The sequence below is a fragment of the Scophthalmus maximus genome, chromosome 4 (genome assembly GCF_022379125.1).
Source record: "Scophthalmus maximus strain ysfricsl-2021 chromosome 4, ASM2237912v1, whole genome shotgun sequence".
In the NCBI taxonomy this organism is placed as follows: Eukaryota; Metazoa; Chordata; class Actinopteri; order Pleuronectiformes; family Scophthalmidae; genus Scophthalmus; species Scophthalmus maximus.
Window position 1 is genome coordinate 20,085,001 of NC_061518.1, and position 26,350 is coordinate 20,111,350.

Below are 26,350 nucleotides of genomic sequence, written 5' to 3' on the forward strand. Positions count from 1 at the left end.
CTTTGTCAGAGCGCCGTGCTGAACTTTTTTCGTATGTCACAAAATTCAGTTCAAAGTGGTTCAAAAGTACAAGGCATTAACACGCAGGCTGCTCTCGGGCTTATTGTTGGCACATCATTTCCCGAAAGCGATCGTCAGAATAGTTCATGAAATGATGCAACGTGCTCTGTGTTCCCAGGTAGGAGCTGCGGCATGAAGTGCGAACACAAGTAAAGTTTTGTCCTGGCAAGTTTTCGATTTCGATAAGTTTAGAGTGGTTGAATTTTTTTTTCTTTCAACTGAGTTGTGAAGCTTTTTACTGGCGATTTTTAGCTGTGGTGGAAATACATATAACAGCCCCTTTGTTTGTCTGCACTTTAACATGACCTAATTGTTTTGATGATCGCGAGTCCACGTCGCCTTGTGTGGCAAAAAAACATATTCATCACGGAGAGGGAATTTCCAGACACGGCGTTGTTGTTCTTAATATGTGAAGTCTAATGAATCCCCCTGCTCTTCGATTCTTTGTCTTCGCAGGGTGCTCAGTATGAACTGAAGGACAGCCCCGGTGTCCAGCACCCAGGCTTCGCCCACCACCACCCCGCGTTTTACCCGTACGGCCAGTACCAGTTCGGCGACCCGTCCAGACCCAAGAACGCCACCAGGGAGAGCACCAGCACCCTGAAGGCCTGGCTCAGCGAGCACCGCAAGAACCCCTACCCCACCAAGGGCGAGAAGATCATGCTGGCCATCATCACCAAAATGACGCTCACCCAGGTGTCCACCTGGTTCGCCAACGCGCGCAGGAGGCTAAAGAAGGAGAACAAGATGACCTGGGCCCCCCGGAACCGCACCGACGAAGAGGGGAATGTTTACGGCAGCGATCACGAGGGGGAGGAGGGCGACAAGAGGGAGGACGAGGAGGAGATCGACCTGGAGAACATCGACACGGAGAATATTGAGAACAAGGACGACCTGGACGACCAGGACGACCTGCATTCAGACATTAAGCTCGACGGCAGGAGCGACTCGGAGATTTCCGACGGCTATGAGGATTTACAAGGGCCCGAGCAGAGGTTTCTGAAGGCGGTGGGCAAAGAGGGCAAAGACGCGGAGAGAGCGGGGGAGCACTTCCACACGCACCACACGCACCACACGCACCACCACCACCCCCCCCTGGACATCAGAGCGTCCCAGGGCCACGGCGAGCAGCTCAAACTGAACCCGGTGTCCGTGAGCTCGCCGCCGTCGGAGAACAACGCGGCCCCGGCCCAGAAGCCAAAGATCTGGTCGCTGGCGGAGACGGCCACGGCGCCGGACAACCCGCGCAAGTCGCCGCAGACGAACGGCAGCAACTCGGCGGGGCCCACCGCGCAGAGCCTGGTCGCCCCGCACAGACTCATCTCGTCGTGTCCCGTCGGCAAAATCCAGAACTGGACGAACCGGGCCTTCTCGGCGCACCAGCTGGCGTTACTGAACTCCAACCACTACCTGGGACTGGCCAACCAGGCCGCCGCCACCGGCCTGGCCCTGTACAGCGGCCGGCACGCGGAGGACAAGAGTCCCGGTGCAGAGACTCCAGTCACAGGTACATGTCCCCGACACTGAGACGCGCGTGTAGGAAACAAAGACACTCGTCCTTTTCCCGTTCATTCATTCTTTTCTATTATGATTTTATTACTTTCTTCTTCTTTTTTTTTCCAACCTCCTTTTGCCTCCTCTTTTGTCTGTTCATGGAATTTTTTTTTTATTTTTCATTTTTTCTTTCGCTCTCTATAGGCCACACAGATGATCAGTGTTACAGAGTGCAGTTTCAGAATGTGTGTGCGCGCGTGTGTGTGTGCGCGTGCGCGCGCGCGTGTGTGTGTGTGTCTGACTGCTTGTCCGACAGGATTATTATGGAAACCTCCTCAGAAAGCAATTACGAAAATGTGGAAATTGGTGAAAACTGTTCTTTTTTTTTTTTTTTACTTTTTTCGTCCCCTTCCTATATTTGGTACCGTTACATCCATGTGATATTATTGTCCACGTGCTTTGTTTTTAATGGTTTACACACCAAAAAAAACCTCGACCCATTAAACCCCACCAGTTTTCAAAGCTACATTGAGCTGAAGGCTCGGGTAGTTCACTCGATATGCATTTTAATTTCCACTGCCACATGTTTCAGAGAGATCTTAGTGCCTTGGACGCAGAAGGGAAGTTGCTAATAACAGCTTTCCACCCGGTTCAAAAATAGTGAGGCTGTCAGTCAATGACTGTTGGGATTTTTCTGTTTGATGCCATGACACATTTTTAAACGCCATATTTACCCGCATTAGCTTTAATTCTAGGTTGTTGTCCTGATTTTTTTTTATTTGTTTGTTTTTTTATCCCTGTGTGTGTGTGTGCTTGTGATATTTCGTCAAGGCCCATGTTACACTTGTTTGGTCATGCAAATGAGCTCAATGCAAATTCAGTACAGGCTAGTTTTGAAAGGCAATTGTCACTTTTTATATCAATTTCTGTTACGGCTCCTCGTGAGGCTATTATTGGTGTTTTTCTTTTCTTTATTTCGTTTCACCCCTGTATATTTCAGGCCTCAGAACCAACTAGAAGCAGCGATGGTTCTTTGGGCTCCCTCCTCTCCCCCTCACACATCCTCTCTTCTCTTTCTTTTTGGTTTTGTTTTATTTGAATATGGAATGTAAAATAATAATAATGCATCTCTGTATACTTACATTGTAAGCATGTCCTGTGTAAAACTGCTAATGTAATAATGTATGAACCTGTAGTCTGTGAGTTTTTTTTTTCTTTTCCTTTTCCTTTTTCTTTTTGTAAGTTCTGTGAGGATTCGATGTTGAAAAATGTTTTGTATATAACGTTAAGAATATGTACATACTTGTGAACTAAAATTGTACAAGAAAGTCTATATTTTGGCTAATAAATGAACTGCTGCAACTTTAAAGGAATTGTTGGGTTTTTGGCCGGGGGTATTTTGACAGCTGCTTTTGATGGTGGCTGTTATTGTGCATTGCAGCTTGAATTGCATTGCCTTGGTTTGTGTGCGTGCGCGCGCGCGCGTGTGTGTAAGTGTATGTATGTGTGCGTGTGTGCGTGTGTGTGTGTGTGTTGGAGGACGGCCTGAGGCACAGACTTCATCCTCCGCAGTGATAAGTAAATATTCGAGAGGGATTTATCACACTTTTATGGCGGAGGGACTTAAGGCTAATTAGCCAGCGCACATTTGGATATTCATGTTGTGGGATTATCCTGACAGAGGTGGAGCGGCCGCATTCAAATTAATAATCATTTCATTATTTTATTTTATTTTAGCCTGAAATTGTGTGCTCCATAACACGTTTATGAATAACGGATATGGGCGATCGTTTTTGGTCACAGTGCTTGACTTGAAATCCTGAAGATGGATTCTCTTCTTGGGGCTTTGCGATGCAAACTCCCAGATCCCATCACGCTCAATTTGCAACGCGCGCACGCATCGTACATTCTCCTCGACCACCGCTGCTCTTTGGTATAATTTTTATGCATCGTCGCTGTACAACTAATAACAACATCATTTATTTTGTTTGGCCGTGATGTGATCATTTGCATGTGTGTGTGTGTGTGTGAGCCCTCAGCAGAGAGGAAGTTTATGTAAACTTAGTGTTGGAGCTCCCTCTACAGTCACATGCAGTCGGCCATGTTCTGGTTACACACACACACACACACACACACACACACACTCACACACACACTCCTCTCATGTGGTCTCATTCCTAATTTATCCATCAGTTATGATATGAAATTCGATAGTAACATTTTGCTCTTATAAATCTGTCACAGTATCCCACGTTTTTAGGGCTTTGTGTTGTGTTTTTGTGATGTACAAACGCAGGACATCTGTCATGACGAATCAATAGAATTATTTTTAACGCTTCAAAAAGCAGGCTTTGATGATTTAAAGAAAAAAAACAAGACGTTCAAACTCTTAATTCTGGCCCCAAAATAAAAAAAAAATATTAAAAACAAAAGAGGCATTTTCAGTTGTTTTTTTTAATTTGGCTTAAATATGATGCAAATAATAGCCAAAATGCCCAATAAAACCAAACAGGCAACATTAAGTCAAACATATATATTTTTTTACACTCGTCAATAATTGTATATTTTTCAAAAGAGGCTCTTATAACTGCCAAGTTTCTTCTTCTTTTTTTAAATCAGGTGCGATGAAATAAAAGATTAAAGAATGAAAAAACATTTTTTTAAAGGGACAGAGAAAAATAATATCAGTTGTTGGAAAACGCTGTCAATAATATTATTCAAATTTCGCCGCTATTCCAAAACATCTCCGGCCTTTAAAAGACTTGAAAGTCTCACTCACATGCAAATCCTTTCTTTAAACCCATCTTAGTAAAAAAAAAAAAAAAGAAAATCTGTCAAAATATATTTGAATGTTTAAAACATTCTAAAATATATTTTTTGTGGGGGGAGGACAAACATTGATTTCCTAACTCTCCCTCTACTCTAAATGAAAAGCACCCTTTTCGTTTTCATCATTATTTAATAAGCTCATATTTGATTTCTTTTCACGGTTTTACATTTTTAAAGTATTTTGGATTGATGTTTAAAAAAAAAACAGAAGAAAAAAAAGCCCGCACACACAGAGACACGGTCGGTCACACATTCCTCGACTATGTGGTCAACGAGGACAAAGGCGTTTGGACGTCTGTGATTCGCGGGCAGCAGACGCAGATGAAATAAAGGCGCTGATTCGCTGCAGCCGGATCCTCTCCGGGTTCCGGGGATGTGCTGTGAAACAAACCCCGAACTCGGCCGAGGGGAGAGACTCCGCAGCTCCGCTCACCATGTTGCCTTCCTGTCTAATCAATTATCTTCCTCGAGAGCCCCGGATAACCGCGAGATGCATATTCATAAGTGGCATCAGCCAGCTGATTGATGTAACAGCCTGTTGTCTCTCTCTCTCTGTCCTTTTCTTTTCTTTTCTTTTGGTGAGACTCATGTCCACTTCCTTGGAGGGAGTATAGCTTTGAATGACCAGCATTGATGGTTTTAGAATTATTAAGATACAAAGGAAAGTGAGGTGTTACAACGTGTTACATGGGGGGGGGGGAAGAAATATGTCAACCTTTTAAAATTGTCTGTTGTAAATCAAATATACAACTATAAATGTCAGTCACTAAAATGCATCAGCTAACCATGACATATATCATGTAATTAATCTTATAAAGTTTAGCCTGAATTAATTTATATATATATATATATAAAGCCAAAATAAAAGGTGCGTTTTAAGAGCAGCATGTGAGCATAGTGAAATTTATCATAAATTTAGATTGCTTATTGCTTCATTGTTCATAGGATGTTTGCTCCTGAGGGGACCCAGAGCTAACATCACCCCCCCCCCCCCCCCCCCCCCCCCCCCTTCCTGATCATGAGGATTCAATTGAAATGCTACTGAAGGGCCAGTGATCATGTCTAGAGCTCAGGGCCTCTCCTCTGATCGCTCCATGAAATTAGGGATTAAAAAATGCCTGGGCAGAAACAAAGTAATCACGCCTGCTTATGTCGCCACATACGTGTCCGACCGTCTCCCTGTTACAAAGGAGCAAATGGAATGCATTAGCTCACATTTTGCACCGAGCAGCGCCATTTCCAGTGGGGCATGGCGTGTCACTCCTCTCCCCGCACGTTAAGTGGATGTTCTCCTGGCTAATGAGCAATAATCAACACTGACTCCTCTTTCTTATTTCTGAGGGCCATGCTGTGTTAAATGCTCAGAGTCTGTGGGGCACACTGTAGCACCGTGGTACTGGCCTTAAAATATAAACTACAGGGCAATCTATTCATAACAAGGCTGTGAGGTGAGTAAAGATAGATTCCAAAACATTTGGAGCACATTTAGAAAAGGAAAAAAAAAAACTAAACGGCAACAAAATAATTACAAGGTGACATCATAGAATTTTTTCAGATTCAAATTGGCCACATTATAAAGCGGTAGATTCCCAATTTATATTCACCGCCTTGCAAATATTTGCTAATTAATGGATAGTTCTGCCGCATTAAGAGTCTGGGAAACACAGACGCGTTTGACACAGCGCAAATAAATTACACTCCATTTCCATGTGCAGTAACATCGCCTTTGTTGTCCCAAATGCTGTCGACTGCTGCTCCCCTTTTAAAACTCCGAGACCAGACCATGTACAGTTGCGTGGGCGAAAAAGTAATGCACTGTTTAAAGAGCAATTTAGAACAGGAAAATCTGAGAAAGATGGAATCATTACGTGGAAATTGAATCTGTCTTTGGAAGTGCTCATTGATCCGGGAGAAGGTGGACGGCTGAAAGGCTCTGGCCGATGGAGCCATCAGAGGAGCATGTGTGAATGGGACGAAACCGTGGAGTAAATAAACACTGGAGCAGTGCAGCCCAATGGAGGGGGGCCAGAGGTGGCCCGTGAAAGAGGAGGCCGCTGCAAATAAAGAGGGTCACTCGGTGTTTTTTCACCTCATCCACCCCTTCTGTCGTTGCGGGCCCCAGCACCGGTGCCACCCCCTCCTCCTCCTATCCCAGGCCCGGACCGCTCCGCCACACCCCCTCCTGCCACCGAGACAGACAAATGTCATCTCCTTTGTGGACCTAGTCGGGCTCAGAAGCGGCCCACTGTCTTTGTGCAGTGGAGTAATCCTTTTATGAGCCACTGTCGACCGCGCCCCCCTCCCAGTGCTTGCCCAGGCCAAGAGAGGGGCTGCCCTTTTCGCAAGCACTGGGCCCGTGTGTTAGCTGACCGCAGGAGGAGCGGGCGCTCTGCTCTCGGGAACACATGTCCCACACGCCACATACCTTCATACACGGGCTCACAGGCCGCGACACTCCACGGCGGCGTGCTGCAGCACTCGCACTCCAGTGCTGGGAGAGGGGAAGGCGGCGAGCTCGGCTTTACCACCGCCAACGATATGCGACTTCTGTCTCTCCTACATGTTTTATGGCACATTCATTATTGAGAGTCAAAGTGAAAGTGCACCGTGCAACATGTTAGAAAAATAGCCAGGGCGCGAGGGAGAGAGGGGTCGTTGTGCTTCCGCGGGCTGAGCGAAGGACAAAGGGCCCTGAAGGAGTGACATTCTCTGGGGCCGGAGCGGGAGAGAGGGAGGGCACTGATTTCATGCCTTTTGTTGACGGAGGTTACGAGAGGGGAATTCTGTCGCTGAATCCAAAAGGCAACAAGTGGGGAAGGGGGCGACGGGCCGACAGGCCAGAGGGAGAGGCGTCGGGGCTTTTGCCGCTCACCCAGCTGAAAGATTGTGCTTTTCTCAGCCCCCTTCAGCTCCTGCAGACAGGCCCGAGTTACAGGGCAATTATGGAAATGGAGCTTTGAAGCCAAGCATAGCCTTCTCTCAGTCCCTCCTCGGGACAAAGCCGAGGCAATAATGGCTTTCTCTGCACACTCTTCTATAAAACACGTTTCAGCCCCAATATGTGTGTGTTTCTCACTTTTGTTACCTCACCCGTACAATATTGTAGTAGGTGTTGACATTTGTGAATAATCTCTTAGATTAGCGTGAAAGAAAATTTTACAAATAGAATATTATTATTATATATACAAGTTTTTTGGGAAAGGGCCGCGTTTTCCTCATCTCCTTACCGTGTCAATCTGCTTATAAAGCATTTACTGGGGAGATGAACAGAGGGGTGGGTTTATGGAGAGCGCCTGGCCTGCCCTCTTCGCTGCTTCCAACAGCTGCATGATTTTACCAGCCTGATGTCCCCGCTCCGCACCCTCTCCCTTCACACGTCACCAACAGAGGCCCAGCAAACCACCCGCCCTGCGCTTTCTCAGCTTTGTACATTAGTCAGCGGTGTAGCACGGAATTTCGCCACCTCGCGTGAACTAATAAGACACATTTTCTCCGGCTTTTGAGAGGATTGCAGGAGAGTGATGTCTCTACATCACCCGACACAGCGGAGGCCTTGTACAACAGTGCCTTTACACTCCGAGCATATCTGACAAATGCCAACACTCCTCGGCTTTCGCTCATCACTGTTAATGAGGGGACATATTTTGGAGGTTTCCAATATTTGTACTGACTTCATACATTATGAAGGGCCTTTTATTCACAGTACCAAGTAGAGAGGACAAGGGGTGGGGTAGGGCAGGGGGTTGTATTCATGACTCCTCAGGATTGGCCGACTGGTGAAGGGAACTTAATAAATTCTTCCTCCTTGGAACACTGTCAAACAAGTCCTTTCTTACATCTCCCATGAATACATTACCGGCGAACTTGATTGATTAGAGACCCTCGTGAGAGGGTGAACCGATGAACCGACTCCCCCGGTGTGATTAATAGACTTTATTAAGAGAGTCCTCTCTATTTTAATAATGGTAATGTAAAGGAAGGCGTGATGGGGGTGGCGGGGTGCACAGGAAGTCTAACGATGATCACTGGCGCTGTCCCTGTCTTTGATCCACATCCTCTTTAGTCGGAGTTCATTTTCGCAGCCTCCCACTGGCTATATCCATCACCCCCCTATCAGTGCCACACACCGCCGATATGAGGTTCCTTTTATAAACTGTTTTCACTTTTGTGCCTTCATACTGCCAATATGAAACTCTGTAAAAAAAAAAAAAGAAAGAAAAACTCTCTCCCGGGTAATATGAGAAGGGGGATTGATTAGGATTCCTTCTCACAGTTTACTGCTAAATGAAATTGATTCTGCATCCGTGAAACATCTTTAACAGGCCTTGCATCAGAAACTAAGTGATGAGTGCACACACACGTTTGCCTGCGTTGTGACAGAACAGTGTGTGTGAGCACATGCTATCTGTTACATGTGTATCTCTACACATGTATACTGTTTATGGGGAATTCAAAAAAAGACAGCGTTTCTTATCCAGTTCCACTCATATTTCTCTGTAAACAACCATCTTAAATAATCACGCTTAAGTTTTGGGATACTATGACCTTTGACCTCCTTTGCTGCATCATTGCTTGTCAACGTTTAGGATTCAGGAGTAGAATAGAATAATAATTTTAATTTGTGAATACGACATTTGTCAAATACAAAAAAATGTATGTATATATATATATATATATATAATATCCAGCACATATTTCTGTGTGCTTGTGTGTTTGGGTATGAAAGTAAAGTCTTCCATGTGGTAGGCATGTGTATCCAAACAGCTCACGGGCTAATCATTGTTCTCGAGAACTGGTGTGGTCTTGAGGTAGAGGGGTAAAACCATGTACAGGAAATTGTTTAGCCACCCAGAGCTGCGCCCGCTTATCAGCACAACACAGAAACAACAGAGACTCGACGAGCAGCGGACACGGCAGCTCCAACTTATCACCATGCTGCATTTTGCAATACACCACCACAACTGATTATAAATAACATGGATACCACAGATAGGGCTATTCATGTCCCAGCACATTACTGCGTGACCCAGACAGGTTCTGTTTGCTTTGCTGCCACAAACCAGACACAGACGCACACGCCCGCACAAACACACACACACACACACACGCACACACACACACACACACAACCATATATGACATCACCAGACAAGCCAAGTGTTGCTGGCTGCTGCTGTAAACCTGAGAGGGAGGTCGATAACAGCAGGTGAGGGGGCTACGCTGTGTAATGATGATGCCTACCAGTGGCTAAGTTGTAACCCCTGCTATTGATTCTCTCCAGTTCAGCCAATAGTCTCCGCAATCCTCCATGCCTGAAAGTCGGCAGAAATGTGTCTGCATAGAATCCAATATCCGGCACTATTAATGAGTACTGACAAGCAGCTCAACCTTGGTATTTTTTATTTTGATTCAGCCGAGGCAGTCGCACTGAGAGAGCACGGATCCTGTTTCCGACGAAGAGCGGGCCAACATCGCAGTAGCCTGTTTGGTTATAGTAATTTACAGTAAATTTAATAAAAATAAACACATTTCCTTTTTTTTAAAAAAGAGAAGGAAAATAGAAAATGGAGGAACATGACAGAGAAACAAGGAAAGGGAACACAGACTGAGGAGGGCACACTGCTAAAATGGAAAATATATGTTTATACAAAGTATTTACCATGCGTTTTACCAGGGGTATTAATAATGGATTTGCCACTCTATCATGCAGGATGAGGCTGCGGCGACATGCTTCCTCGTACTCCATGGGGAGTTTCAAAGTATCTATGGTAAAAACCGGAGGAAAAGAGGAGTGAGGGAAAGTACTCCATTCTTCTCAACTTTTCTTTGTGCTTAGATAAACTTGTTGTCAGGCACATTGTCAGCCACTCCAGCGTGACACTTCACAGCCAGATAATGGCATTGCCATGCAAATGAGAAACGGTGAGAGCTATACCACCAGTGCCTGTGTGTGTGTGTGTGTGTGTGTGTGTGCGTGCATGCGCGTGTGCATTCATGCACGCATTTGTTTTGTTAGTGTTTATTAGAGAATGAAAGGGTGAGCAACGGAGTAATTCCACGGTGGCATGGGGATAGATCGGTGCCTTATTACAAGGAAACTAACTGAATACAGAACGTTTGCTGAGCCAAATTCTATTCTCCGTCAAACTCTCGCTCTCTCCCATTACTCGGGAAAATCACACTCATAGCGACGCAAATTGTCTTAGGAAATCGCGGAGGAAAACGAAGGATGACAGCACCAGAGTTGCCCTAAATTGCCGGGTAGAATGTGTGTGCAACAGAACAGTATGTCCTGACGACTCCAACAGTCACACGAGACATCTCACACCTTTACAGGACAACAGGCCACTGTGCATGAATCTGTGTTGTGCACTATAAGGGAACACATGCTGTGGACACCAACATACTGGTAATTTAAAATACAGCACTAATTACAGCAAGTCATTTCTTTTTATTGAGGAAGAAAAGAGAAAGTTACCGGCATTTATTCAGGGAAGAATCTGGAGTTAATAATTGCCAATTACAAGACCTTGTCTAGCAATCATTCCGCCTGGAAGGCTTAATATTATATTATGATGTAAAGCTGTCAACCCGTCTCTTGTCCTCAGGAGTCAGGACAGGAAGTAGGAAGTGGATTCATGTGAAACACAGGACAGGAAAGTGAACAAGCCAAGCATACCGCATGAATCCTCCCTGCCATCTCCAGCTGAGTAGGCTCTCTGGGTTTCTGCTCCCTCCGACTGGACACAATAAAGTGGTGACTACACAAACAGACAGGGGTGGGCACCGTGTCCCCCCATTGCAAAGAAGGGCCAGTACAGCCCACCTTCTGCTGTTGTCATGCAAAGGCCGCAGCGCTCACCGGAACTCTACCCCTATTCACACTTCAACCTCAAACCCACGCACACCCCGGGACAAACATGGCAGCCGCTTTCCGTTTCCACCCAGTCGTGTCCGCGCTTCCTCTCAGAGACAAAAACCCAAGCGATTCTCGAAGAAATTAACTTTGCTCCTTCAGATCTGCGAAATACGCTCAGTTAGCCGATGAATTCGGGGCGAGGAGTGTGGACCCTGAGCTCCCGTGGGCCTAATCACCAAGAAGCACAGCCTTCATCTGTAAAAGACCGTGAGAACAGGCATATCTAATGTCATTTTACAGGTAGATAGAGCAGGAGATTGGGGAGTAATTGGAAGTAATAACAGATAGCTCTCTTTCAATCCCACAGGACTTCTCTCCTCCTCCGCCCCCGAATTCCCAGAAGACTCCTCAGCATATTTGCTGTCGCGCGAATGGAATATACAGGGAGTGAACTGTGACCTTTGTTCCCCTCCCATGAAGGTCACCGGTCCCTTTTACATACACAGATGAGGTCCTCTATTCCGGAAATGATAAGACAAACAGCAGAGAAGAGGTAAGGTCAGCAAGTTAAACCAACAGCTAGAATGACAGTTAATTGGCCGGAGGGTAGTGTAACTGTCATCCATTTCCCCTGGGCTGACTGGGAAGACTCCCCCCGGCTGCCTCCACGCACTCTCCAGAGACCTCCACTCCGCACAAGAAAGCTCACTTATCAGCTGTCTCCCACAGGTTCAACCAGTGGACATCGGCGCGAGGGGGAAACAGAATGATTATATTGCCTCCGATTTTGATTATTACTTCATCATTATTGTTTATATTGTCGTAATGCACAATAAAGACTGTGACAAGTGAGGAGATGAAATGTCAGAGTGAATTACAGGCGTATGAAGGAGCTGGCCGCAAATCAGCTGGCAGAGCTGAAAGGTCTTGTTTTTTTTTTGCTAATTGCTCATATCCTACCAGTAGTGAGAGGCGTCCAGCCGCTGTGCAATAGGCGGGCTGACTGCGAGCGGGCAGATAACACATTGTGTATGGATGATTCGACCCATGCTCTAATGACTTGTTTAGTCCCGTGTGTCAGAGGCAGTGACACATAGAGGATGGCATGGAAGCTCTCGGCTCTTCTCTGCATCTGTGTGTGTGTGTGTGTGTGTGTGTGAGTGAGTGTGTATCTCCAAACACATGGGCAGGGAAGGGAAAATAACTCCCCGCACAGCACTTAGAATAAGTGTGTGTGTGTGTGTGTGTGTGTGTGTGTGTGTGTGTGTGTGTGTGTGTGTGTGTGGATATCAGTGAGTGTGTGCAGGAGGAGACCACATGCATGTGTAAGGAGGAGTGATGGTTTTCGCAGAATCTGTCTGCCTGATTTCACAGGGCCAGGGTTTGGGGTGTGAAAGGCGAGGGAGAGTGTGTGCGTGTGGGAGATAATAGGCCTTTCTCCACGCCACTCAGTGTTCCACTGGCACACAGCTGGCACACAGCTGGCCATCCAACTATACTGCCCCAGCCCCCCCCCCCCCCCCCCCCCCCCCCACCCCCACCCCTTTGCACCCCCCTTACCCTCACACCCACCCAACACCCCCACAGAATGTCAGGCATGCCGGCGAAGGGAATACTGGAGAAGAGGGCGAAGACAAAAAAGACAAATAAGAAAAACATTAGCGTTAATGGGGAGGAGGGAGGAGGAAGTTATGATGGGGCCCACCGCTCCCATGATCCCTCTGGGGCCTGGCAGGAGGGGATCCGTCAGTGACAGACAGGTGTTCCTCAGAAGCCAATCTAATCCCCATCCAGCCCCTTCGCTCTATGGCCTACAGGGACCGTCTCCATGCTGCCCCTGATATAGCTGTTGTACTCGTTCTGTGCCCTCTCAGAGTCACTCACTCTGACCGTCAGATACAATGTCCAAAGAAAAACAACTGTACCAATAAATAAGGGACAATTGACATATCCTCATAGCTTACAGTTAGGGTATATGCCGTGATTTTACTGGGCACAATCTATTCATCAGAACCAACAGTTATTAGCTGGGAGGATATTTTGGCACAAAATCAAATGATGCCAACTAACTGATGCTATTATTCATCGTGGGATACAGGTCATTCAAAAAGGTAAAGTGAAAGAATATAAAGAAAGAAAGGACACAAGAATCCACTCACACAGTGACTTAAATCTTGACACGTGGTGACAATCTTGTGCTTTGTCAAAGACAGAGTTCATTACATATTACAAAAAAGAATACACCAATAACTAACCGTTTTTCAGTCATTGCTGCTTTTACGCCAATACCTAAAATAAGTAAAATGAGAAAAAAGAAAAAGGCAGCCTCTGTGTTGTGTAAATGTGTGCAAGTGTGTTATAGTAGCCTGGTCGGGCCACTCACTTATTAATAATAATAACAATAATTATTATTATTATTCTGAATGAATAATAACTCATTCATAATAATGATAATTCATAAGAACAAGGGCATATCAGCGTTCCTGATAAACATCCTCAAGTCTAAACAAAGTGATTTTGGCGAGAGGTTGCCACAAGCAGCAACAGGATCAACGGCTGAACAAACAGAAACACAGAAATGCACCTCACTTTGATATAAAAAAAAAGCTACATCACAGTCCTAGAAACATGTATTGATTATAAAATGAGAAAGAAAAAAGTAAGCAGGTGGAAAAAAAGCCCGTCCCAAGTACATTTTTTTTATTGTATGTATTTATGATGCAAAAAGTCATGAACTAGAAGTAGGACACTGGTGAAAAACAGCATCATTTTTTCCCCCTTCATTAAAGGTCAAATAGTGAAGTGGAGCTCTAATTGTTATTATGTAAGAAATGTTGGCAGGTTTCCGATGCCTGCAGTAAAGTTACATTTTAATCATTACTGAAACGGACACTAGTACTACAACATATACTGGAGCCAGGTTGTCTATAGCTCACTGTTTCCATTCTGCAGATATGTAAACATATTATGCATTTTGCTGCAGGTTTCTAAGCACCCAGGTTTGGAAATTACCGTCAGGGCCAACTGCCACAGAATTTGGCTGTTGCTGGCAACTTTAAAGCCACTGGCAGGTAACCAACCATCACATGGAAGTGCTGCTAAGTATTAACAATCTTGTTGGCTGGTAAAATTGCAGAAATGGTTGGCACAATATGCGCGCCAGAGGCATTTAAAACGGGAGTTTGTTCACCCGGTGTTTTTCAGCGGTTGCAGGGCAGAAAATATTGGGGTCGTATCTGTCACTGACGACACAGTGGAGTTAAAATCTGTAAAATGAACATTTAAGTGAGCATCTTTGAATCAAAATTCTTGAGAGGAGTCTAGAGTCTAGCGAGGCCTTTGGACAAAAATTTAAAATGGAAAAAGCTAATGGTAATAAGCCATGATTTTGGGCCATGAGACCAATGTGCATTATGTACCATTAAGGCATGTTAGAATGTGCTTGCTGGTTGTAAGGATGTTTTAGGATACGTCAGTCAACACTGATACGCTTTAGGGCACTGTCGCACCTGAAAGTCAGGACCAAGGTGTGAACCAGGGATCATGTCTTTGTGTCATTGTTTACACTTGATCTGGTTTCACATTGCAATTGATGAAGCGCTCTAAAGATTTGGGCGTGCATCTGACGTCAGCATGTTGTCAGTTCCGCACCTATTAGTCTCTCTGTTGGAATGGAGACAATCATTTCGTTGCCACTGTATTTTCATTATGACATTACTACCAGCAGCACTGAACACATTTAATGCGCTAAAAAAAAGGAACGTCCTCGTCGTTCAAACGTTTATCGTCGGAGGCGAAGACTGCGAGCTATCCTGCGAAACTTGCACTCACATATTTTGTCTCCTCCTCCCCCCCCATGTGCTACCGTGACTCATTTTTCTTCTCTTCTGCTTCTTTTTCTTCTACTATTGTTTCATGCTCCTGCAATTGATCTAAAAGTCAGTTATTACATGGCAAACAAACTTCAGTTCAGTTTGATCAGGACCGAGACCATCTCTTTTGGTTGGACAACACTTGGGTCCGTTGGTCTGGACAGTGGTCCGAGGCGCCTTTCTAGCCTGTTATTTCAATAAACAGACTAAACAGAAAAGTCTGACTGTCAGAACTGAACAAGGTAGGTGTGAAAGTGCCCTTAGTTTTAACACACATCACCTTCGCTATGTTTACGCCTGGTGTGACACCACCACCACTACTACAGTTTTCAAGCCCCTAAAACGAGGACTTTTGAAAATGCTTTTGTTGCATTTTAGTCTGGACAGGCAGAAGGAAAACTTTTGGAAGCAAATGATGCAGACGCCCGCGTTGGCTTCCTGACTGGGCCTTATCAGTGAGGACCTGACCGGCAGCAGAAGGTGCAAAGCTTTACTTTCAGGAACAGTTCACCTCGTCGTCAGTCCACGAAAAGAAATCCCAGGTTTTACTTTTCACCATTGTCCTTCTCCATTTGTGGCATTTTCTGCAAAACTGAAACAACCACCCGCAATTAGGTGTGTTGGTGTGGACAGAGATTAGTGCTGATACGAAGCTTAACCTGTTGTCCTTGGTGGATGTAGCCTGAGACATTGTAGTGAAACACTGGCCACTGACTCATGCCCACATTAGAACCTGTTTTGATTGCAGGTGAGCAGACACGCATGTCGTTTCTCAAATACCACAGTGTCGCATGGATATACTTCCACCTGTGCTTTCCATTGTTTGCAACAGATAAAGAAACTGCAAATTACATCTCTAGCATTTGCATACAAATGGCCCACTTTGCCGTTTTTTGTCACCGGGGAAAAGAGATGAACCACATGATCGCGACGTTGTGGGTTTGGAGTGATGCAGATAAGGAGTGTGCGCCGTTGAGGACAGCAAAGCACATCCAGATGACGGGGACACAACACTGTTACACAATATGACCCTGAGAGACACAAACAGCGCAGTTTACACAGAGCTATAATCTAAAACGAGCTGACTCCATGCGGAGCTACAAATTAAATAAAGCCCGAATCTGGATTCCATTATCATGTCTCCCAGTGCCTACATTTTTGTAACATTTAAATGGTAAAATAAATATGAACGTTGCTGAATCAAACAAAGGCCTAACCAGTGTTTGTTTTGTGGGAACACTCGGAGAAATGAAAAGCTAGCGCAATAAACACAGCCCTTTCTGCCTAAAATTTGTGAGTGGCACCAAATGTTCCTGTGTGTAGTAATTGCTGGCAGATTTGTAGACGTGTGTTTTAATTAGCCTCGACAGGCTGCTGATGGCATTACACAAGTTGTTCCCGTCAACCGGGCCCCAGAGATGAAAAACCAACAGAGATCGACCATGTGGACACGCTGCAGTGACTCGGAGCGAGCCCCCGAGCTCATGCAAGCAACCGGCAACTAGAGCTGAATGAATGACCGCACATCCCGACAGCTGCCCCAAAAAACACTGTCGTCCATTTTCTCTTTCATTCACAACGAAAAACTGAAAGTTGATCAAAGAGCAACCGCTTTTAAAAGTGTCACGTTGCGAAATGTTCAACGACTTTTTCCGTCCAATAGACCCGGGACTCCGGTCGTCCCTGAAATGAGCAAACACCGTCTCCATGTGTCTTTGAAATTAACGATCGTAATAGACCTCTGTTATCTGAACAGAAATCTCAAGAGCATAAACACACACACACACACACACACGTTCAACGTCAGAGTCATCACGCCCTTTAATCCTCAGGCCCTTTCGGGCCTTCTCTCCTCCCACTGACTCCCCTCGCACCTCATCTACCTCACGCTAACACAAACCTCCTCTTATGTGGCTTCCGCCTCTTCCCTCAGCACAGGATCCACATCACTGGGGCTGCAGCTGCCACGGAGGGACGTTTTCCACTTCTCCAGCCACATTTGGCCGAGATTTATTAGACTCTTCAACCGAAATGCAATTTTCACCATGTTGGTTTTTCAGAGTGCGGGGTATGGGGAAGGGTTTTTTTTTTTTTTTTGGGTGCTTTGGAGAGTCATGTCTACTCAGCTGGGATGGTGGGACAGCTTGCTCCAACACCAATACCCCAAACCCACAGAGACAGCTAAGTGATTTATTGGCCTCTTTTTATTGAGAGGGCAAGAGAGGGAACGAGAGAGAAACATAAGTAAGAATAACAGAGTAATGGAGCCCGTCTGCAATGTTGCGCGGCACAAAGGTAACACAGGTGGAGACATTTAAATGGGTTTAGGTTTTATGGTGATTTAGGGAGAGGGCTTTTGTTTTCCGACATTTCCTGTAGCTTATCATAACATGTCCTTTAATTTCTCTCATAGAGTTATTTGCTTCATTTTTATGTCTTCATTAAACCGCCTTTAAACTGTTTATTATACATTTGAAGGATTCCCGGTTTATGACGGATTTCTCTGAGATCATATGCTACTGCCGTCGTAAAAGATACTTTGTTTTATCATGATATCGTAATTCAGACAACTCTGGGAAGATTTCTGCCTTTTACATTAATCCATGTTGCAAAATTACCCAGGGACAAACGTTGTAGCCTAACCTTGGCACAATCCTGCACCAGATAATGGTTTCCATGTACAGAGCCTTGGTGTGAGAGACAGATACTCCGAACTCGGCTGTAGAAAAGAACAGTCTTCGCCATTGTCGAGTGAGTAAATGTACCTTATAAAACCCAGGAAATTACATGTAATAGAAGTGATGTACCATTCTGTGGTTGCACTCGGGAGAGGCGCAGACTTCAAGGAGACAGCTCACAGAGATCACAGCCAGCGAATCATAACATTTCAAAGAAAAGGACGGACAGACAGATGCAGAAGGAAAGAAATGGAAAGAGACAGAATGGGGCGGACGGAGTGAATGGCGGAGCGATAAAGGCAAATTAGATAGAGGGACAGGAGAGAGGGGAGGGGGGAAGTAAAGGGAAGGCGATAGGGCCTAGATAAAAATCACACACTGAAACCGATGCCCTTTGCCGAGACAGATGCCTATAGTGAATAAATAATGAAGGGTAACAGTTTCACAACATCATGTTAGATTGCCAGTTCTAAACCGGGGCTCTGACTGCTCCCGCTTGTTCCTTGGCGATGACTCAGGCCGCCCCTCTGCCCCAGGGGAACCTACCAGACCCGTCACCTCACGTCTCCACGAAAATCAAACCCGAAGCCCAAACACGCGGAGACGTGTGACTCTCGGTGGCTGGGCTACGTGTGTCACACCACTCTGAGAAGTTGTGTCCCTCCCTCATGACTGACCGGACTAAATATACACACTGGAGCAAGCACACACTGTCTCTTCTCCCGGCGAGCGGTGAAATGAACGTTACTGGATTCGAGGCAAAAAGGTATAGCGCTTGGATTTAGCGTGACCACGTGCAGGAGGCCAAGTGTCCAGGCCATTCAAAGTGAGGGCTGACGTGCGGACGAATGATTTATTACCAGTTGTGTTGCAGATCACGACATCCTCGGTGTATATTGCTCATGTTTGTGTCTCTTTGTCCTCATTTAATTGATTTCATGATTTAAACCGTCGCTACTTTAAATATTGCTTTTCTTTTTTGATACAGAATTTTCTATTGAGCAGAGGGTAGTAGTTTGGGATTCTGTTTAAGGTGCTATACAAATAAACCCTCCTTACTTTACCTCCAGTGTCACACTGACCTCTCCAATGCGACGGCTGCAGCTGTTTCTCCTCGGTGAAGCGTCTGATGTCAGATGGTAGTGATAGTGATGGTGCAACTCACGGCTCTTTGGCTGCAATGATAGTAATTCCTCCCTCGTGTAAGACCTCAAAACCACTGGTCTGCAAAACACAGTGCACCAGCATGTGTGTATTTTGCCATTAGCCATTTATTTACTGAATCACTTCAGGGACATTCGAATGAATGAAAATACAATGTGTGGCTAAAACAAGGAAGACATGGAAAATAATTTTTCTCAAATTTTGCCACTTATAAAAAGAGCATCCGGGGCATAATCCAAAATGGAATGAAGTAGAAAAGCTTTGGCTTAATATCCAAGCTCAGCTGTCAACACCGCCTCACCAAAAATTCCGTAGTGTTATTGTGAGAGGGAGCATCCCCTTCGACTTAGTGGACTCTCGCATGCTCCTGTTTTAGTATGACACCAAGAAAGGGTGAGGGGACTCGAAAGCGTAGACACATGCATCCTTAATGCACACGCAAACCCAATTACATCCAAACACACATCCACACAATCATACATACGCACCCCTACAGACTGCTCTCTGTCTTCCTATTTGTGCAAACTCAATCAAATGATTTTCTGAATAGCAATAAAGTCTTTATTTTGCTTGGCTGGGCATACATCCCGAATCCCACCCCACACGCCACCCCACAAACCCCCCCCCCCCCCCCCCCCCCCCCCCCCAAAAAAAAATACTCCCAGCCTTCCAACCGCACAACAGCAGGATCAGTTTCCCCCCAGAATCCCACTGAAGCGCTGCCATGTCGGCTGGAGACAATCAGCTGAAATGCTCCTTAGATATTCCTGCTCCTTTTCAAAAAGCCCCAAATTCAATTTATGGACACATTTATTACCATGTCTGTCAGTGACTAAAAGGGAGTTTCATAATCAGGAGCACACATCTGATCTGGTCACAGCGGGCTGCCTCACTTGGCCAGTATGTGCTCTATTACACGGTCAGAGCCAGCCAATCCACAGAGGAAAAGGAAAACACGGGCAAACAAAAGACTAGGTAGTTAGACGTGGGATGGGGGCGCTTAGAAGCTGTAGCTTCTTTTTTTTTTAAAAAAGCTGATCTGATTTAGGAGTGGGGCCGTGGGGAGAAAATCCGTTAACTCAGCACCACGGCAACGGCCTTGACCATGTAGCACCCTCCCAGAACGACGCAGTGCTCCCATAGCACACTCCCTTCTCTGATGTTATTGAAAACATAAATGGGATGTTTTTGTTTTCTAATGATGTTTCTGTCAGTCTCCAAGTAGCAGAGGGCTTGAAAAACCTAAAGGGCTCCTTTGAAAGATTGAACAAGTTTTCGGCGTGTTGCGGTCTTGTCTCTTACACCAATAGTTTCCATTGTTTGTCCAATTTTTCTTTTCTTTTTTTTCTTCAAAGTTGCCAAAAACTACACGAAATCCACTTTTAAACTCTAATAAAGTAGACAGAGAGCGGCTTGTTGGGGCCAGCTATAACAACACTGAGGCCTGAACGATTTACTATCCCTGCTCTGCTTGTGAAACATAGATTCTAATGAGTGCTCCGCAGGCAGCGCGTCACTCAACTCTGGAACACAGGGGCATGGACTGGACCAAGACCCAGTGATTGAGGGCTTTGGTCTGCTGTGGTTTGGTGTGTGTGTGTGTGTGTGTGAGAGAGAGACACACACACGCCACAGACCACAGACTCCAATCAGTGGTTCTTGGTCCTGTGGTTGGACAGAGTGTCAGTGATGTCTGAGCGCCACTGTTCACACACGCTTGTGTCCAGGCAAGGGGCTGCATGCCCCTGGAGAGATGCACACCTCAGGCCCAGGCCGTAAATCAATACGTACACACAAAGGTTCACCTACACCCTTGCCAGTGCCCACTGGAGTAAAAACAAGAAGAAGAAGAAGAAGAGGAAAAAAAACAAAACGCGGGCTACGCTCCCCCTAGAGGCCGAAACTAGAGGGCGACTGAGTTAAGGAAACGAAGCATGTCCTTCATTAGCCGAAAGATCACATTTTACCACCGGAGCGACACATTTGCGGGTGCAGAGGGCTCTGCGAAATGTCAACGGAAAAGATTCTCTGTTTGCCTTCCAAGGTAATTAGCGCGGCTATCACCTGACACTCACGCAGGTAATGTCCTGGTGGACCGGAGCCACGGCCAGATTTCATCACGGTCAGCCTGACTGCAGCGCCCTCGGAAAATATGTGCAGAAACTGAAAACTGCAATTCCTAAAATTGCCTGCTTGTCCCCTATGTTGGTTTTGGATGAGGCCTCCTCGCCGGAGCTTAGGGGTTCCTGGAGCCCGTGCCAGGATCCTTAAAGACCTAGTAACTGATATCTCTTTTTTTTTCCCCCCCACGTGGCCTGAAATGTTCTGTTATTAAAATGGCAGCAAATCCCACTGGAATATTTGACACATTTACTAGGTGTACGTCAAGGTGAGAGACAACACTAGTGAATTATGGTGCTAGATTTGGACCTTGGGAATTTGGGGCTGGGGGCAGGCTGAAAGAAAGAGGGATTTGGGATGTATTACTGCAGGTGACAGTTCTGACTGCCAGGATATAAATCTACCCCCCTGCCCCCCCCCCCCCAGCCCAGCATGTTGCACAGAAACCACAGTGCCCCCTACAGTTAAAACCCACACATGTCAAACTTTATTGGCCTTAATAGTAAATGCCAGAATGATAAATAAAACAGTATCAAGAGTCCTGCTGTGGGGAGTTTAGTATGAAAGATCAATGAGTGGCTGTCTACAGGGAGTGGGCTAAAAGCATCCATGCCATCTGTGGAAGCAGTGGGTTGACATGGCACACTAATCTCTTCTGGTTTGTGTGTTTGAGGTCCAGGACGTCCAACAGGCTCAGTGACAGCTGCACGTAGAGGCAAATCTGAACCATGCTCGCGAACGGAGCAACTGCAAACCGATGACATACGCTTTGTTTGGGGAAAAGATTTTTCTCTTGCCTGTTCCAGTGGGATCACAAGTCTGGATGTACTAATGGGAGAAAAAGAGCACCAATTAGAGATGCAGACCACGCTAGCCTCAGTTATTTCCAAACCACTTAAAATGTGTAATAAATGATCAAATGAGACAACTCCTTTTTAAGCTCACAGTCGGATTTTGTTTTCCTCAAAAGCACACTGGCTCTAATAACAGAGCGGCCCTTTGATTTCAGTAACAGCCAAGTGGGCTACAGACACAAAACTTTCTGCTGGTTGTGGTGGTTAATCAGGGAGTTGGAGCCATGTGGGTGGACTCCCCCCATGTGGCCCTGAGGCTGGTGGTTGGTGTGAGGTGAGCAGAGGCTGCTAGGCCGATCACCTGGATCCCCGAAACTGCTCATTTTTAGGATTTGCGTATCAAACCCGGGAAGGAGTCGGGAATTTGCTCAGCTCTGGACTGTGACACGTGAAGTCGGGGTCACTGGACTGATGGCATGAAAAAGTCACTCATCCATCACAGTGTGGTTCCAAGTATCCAGTGCAGCTTCTAAGGGCTCCTCCGGCAGAAAAGTGCAAAGAGGAGAAGGGGAACGAAATGGCAAATCGTCAAATGGCTACGTCAAGGCTCGAGCCAAACCTTAGTGAATTACGATCAAAAACACTGGTATCCTTCTTTTCCTATGTCTTTACATCATTTGGTACTTTTGATCGCAGCCAAACAGGAAAAGTGGACCACTTTGATTATCCACTGGCATTATGTCTGATAAAAAAATATATAAAACATCCTCCCTGTGTCAGCGCTATGCTGAGAGCCCTGATAACAGCTCATCCAGCAGGACCTTCTCCCACCACTCCCACTGCCTCAGGAAATCACCATCAGTTCCACTTTTGACTTTTCTATGGCTGAGTCCCGCACACGCTGCTGCAACAGAGGGACACGTGCAGGAGGGGGTTGGAGGGCAGACAGGACGGGAGGTGAACTGGGATAAAACAGTAAAAGTGGAAAGGGTGAAGAAAGTATCTTCGTTGAAGAAACCTACGGTGCTGGACCACAGCTTTTATCTTATTCATTTTCCTAGAATTTAGCCTTTACACAATGGTTCTTATAGTTAAGATGAACAAGGACCTCTGCACAGTTGTTGTGTTGGTCTTTGCTTTGCTTGCATGCGCACCCACAAGCCTTGGCATCTATGTAATTGCGGCTGGCGTGCAGACTCGGCGCGTGCCTCTTGAAATTTGAAACATTGGGGTCCCTCGCTGCGCCAGTTCCGTGCAGCTCTTTCTGATGGGTTCGGCCTGTGCTTTGTGTGGCAAACAGCTGGTGGTCGCACAGAAAAAAACACTGTTCTTTTGTCTGTGGGGGGGGAAAAAAGATCTTGATTTGTTTCATTTAGATGGCACCAAATGAGGAGTATACTGTATAAAGGAATTCATGGTTATACCCAGTTTTACATCGACGTTGTGGTTAGCCTTCCCGGAGTTCTTGCTACAGATCCGTCCACAGCGCGAGTTCAGAAGTGCAATGCAAACTCCTGCACATACTCTGTGTGTGTGTGTGTGTGTGTGTGTGTGTGTGTGTGTGTGTGTGTGTGTGTGTGTGGTGTGCAGTTTGACTTGCCGATCCCTTCAGATGTGTCCTGCAGTTGAGTCTGATAACAATTTGGTGGTAAGGATCTAAAATATTGTGGTAATGACGCTTTGAGGTTTTTGGAATGATTTTATTCATGAAAATATATGTGATTCTTTTTTTTTTTTTTTTTTGGTCTTTACAAGGTCCTATAGAGATTCCTTATATCCTTAAGGCACAGACCGCTCAACTCCGTCCCCCCAGCACCCCCACTCCGCAGTCTTCACGGCATCCATCCTGAGGACAAGCACATGGTTCTACTTTCTTCCATCTTGATCCGCCAATGCATGTATGTGTTTCCAAACAGAAGACGTCACCACTGCGGATCACTTTACAGGGATCACAGGGACATCTGTTAGGAAAATGAAATAACAAAACTGAACCAGGTTTTTACATGTTCGCTGGAATTCAATTAAAATGTGATTAGAGGGAGTATTAGGGGGACAGTCCGGTCCGCCATTGCACATTTGGTCGCCACTATCCCTCGGCCTGGTCAGGTTACCGTGGGGATTACCCCGAACAGGATGACCTCTGACCTTTAGACAGGTGCCTGTGGGAAGGATGGGAGAACATTTATGTCACCATACCAAGTAGGATTCACAAGCCCAGTGGCTGACAGGGGTTCCCCCAAAGCCATTCCACAGACATTCCCACTTTGTAATCGCACATGCAAGCGTGTACATACTCCAAATACTCAAGAGTAATGGATTGCATGTACTGGGATCCCAAAAGCCTGGTTACAAATATGACTTATTAAAATGTGACATTAATTCAAATAAAATCTCACGATATGAAAATACTAAAACATTTTAAAACAAGCTAAAAATTTATGTCTTGAGGAAAGGGGATTAAATTCATAAGATAATTAAGTATTCTCATTGCTACTATCACAGGCAAACTCATAATCTTGGAAAATATGTTTTTGTTTTACCATATGTAAATTATGAAAATTGAATACAAGGATCATTTTAACTTCAAACCTAAAAGACTAAATAATGTTTATGACTTCTTTTTTTTCCGATTTTACACACGTCAACACTAATCTGGACCAGATTCTAAAACAACCTTTGTTGTTGCAGAGGGTACAAACAACACACCAATACTCTAATCCAGTGGAAGAGATCTGATCCATGACATGTTGCAATCATCATACTTGCAAACTTGTGCATAACTGTAACCATTTACATAATGGTTCAACAGAGTTTATACATGTGGTCATTCTCTGGATAGGGATTATGCAGGCCAAAACCCAGAAATAATTAAAAGAATAAATAAAAAAAAATCATGGCAGCAGATCATTTTCTGCTATAAAAGGAAACAATATAAAGTAGTTGAGTAGCAGTAGACTTTGGGGAGGCCCACTCTGGCTGTGTGACGATGTGGGTCACAGGCAGGGCAAACCTGACATACACATTCTTACATGTCGTTGCATGATGGCGACTGTAAAGAAAAGTAAAGTGGAAGTGTAGAGTCGTGCATTCCAAGAGAAATAGATGGATGATTATTAAAAGACAAGACGGTGCGTCTAGTTTGCTGGGACACGCTGGCAGAGAAAAAAAGGACCGATCCTGAGCGTCATTGCAGCGGGAAACGTGCAGCTAAACTGGATGGGTTGCGAGGAGAAATACTCTTGGACGAAGTTACTGCTCTTCGGCGCAGCATGTGTATCCAACAGGCAACTTTCATAAGACCACATTCTGACAGAGACAATGTTGTACAGGCAAAGTTTGTGGTGAGCGAGCTAATGGCTAAGAACCTTAAACCTCATTCAGAAGGGGGATTTATTAAGGAGCCTCGTTGCTGTGTCCGTGTCAGTTTCTCAAACTGTTTTTGCAGAGCAGATTACTGATTTGGCACGAGATATTGCAAAAAAACATTGAAGCCATGTATGCTGTGGCAAGTGCAACAGAAAAAAAAAGCCAGCTACGACATCTAAGCTGCAGAGTTTGCAAAGCTCCTTCAGGCGTTTGGCGAGAAGATTCAGGATATGAAAAGCGGACCAAAGGAAATGAACATATTTGTTGCGCCATTTAATCTGGAACCCGCTGATTTACCTGACAACCGGCGACAGCGACAAAGCGACGACAAGCTCAAATATGGTACAACAACCCCCCCTCTGCTCGAGTTCTACGAAACGGTATGCACAACCTGAGGATTTCCCCATTGTGAGGAGACACGCACTAAAGTCTTCATCTCTGTTGGGGACAACCTGGGAGCAAGTTGTTTTTCTTTTCATCCAGTTCCACTCACAGCTGACTGATCCAAACCTGGAAAACGAGTTGCAAGTAGCAGCACAATCATCACTACCATCTGACATCAGACGCATGGCCAAAAAGGAGCAGGATATACTGTATGTTGTTTTCAGTGTACTGTGGCCCTTGAAGGATGTAATGAAAATTGTATTCCATCACTAGAATGAAAGGAGCCTGGTTTGTTCCTCCTTGTTCATCACGAAAAAAATCTATTACACTCACCCAAAACGGAGTGATTGTGCAGAAACAGGAGCATTTGAATAAAAAATAAAATAAAACCATGAAAACAAAACATCCCCAGCTGGTTCCATTCTGTGCTGTTTACCATGGCTTCCCCCACCAGACTAAATAGGCCTGTGTTTGTCCTCACCATGCGCTACACAGCCACTCCAACCCCAAGACCTCTACTTAAGCGGCATGTGGAATAAACAGCTTTCCTCCGAGGACCTGCGAGTGGAAGCGAGTGTTGGATCCGTGAGACGACGGGAGAGGTGAGCAGAGGTCTCACTGGATGAGCCGTTATCGCAGACCAACACAGCACAGATGCTGGAACACTTCTTGTTTTTATTTATTCATATTTTTCTCATGTCTTCCGTTGCGACATTATTGGATAATCGG

At 45.5% G+C, this 26,350-nt stretch overlaps 1 protein-coding gene across 1 annotated transcript in view; it reads left to right on the forward strand.

Annotated features, from left to right (window-relative positions):
* The window catches only part of irx3a (iroquois homeobox 3a), a 3,608-nt gene extending 685 nt beyond the window's left edge, over nt 1–2,923 (forward strand). Inside the window, exon 2 of the mRNA XM_035627800.2 lies at nt 517–2,923. Coding sequence (XP_035483693.2) covers nt 517–1,587 — 1,071 coding nt within the window. The 3' untranslated portion in view covers nt 1,588–2,923. The remainder of the gene's footprint in view (nt 1–516) is intronic.
* Nucleotides 2,924–26,350: the final 23,427 nt, after the last annotated feature.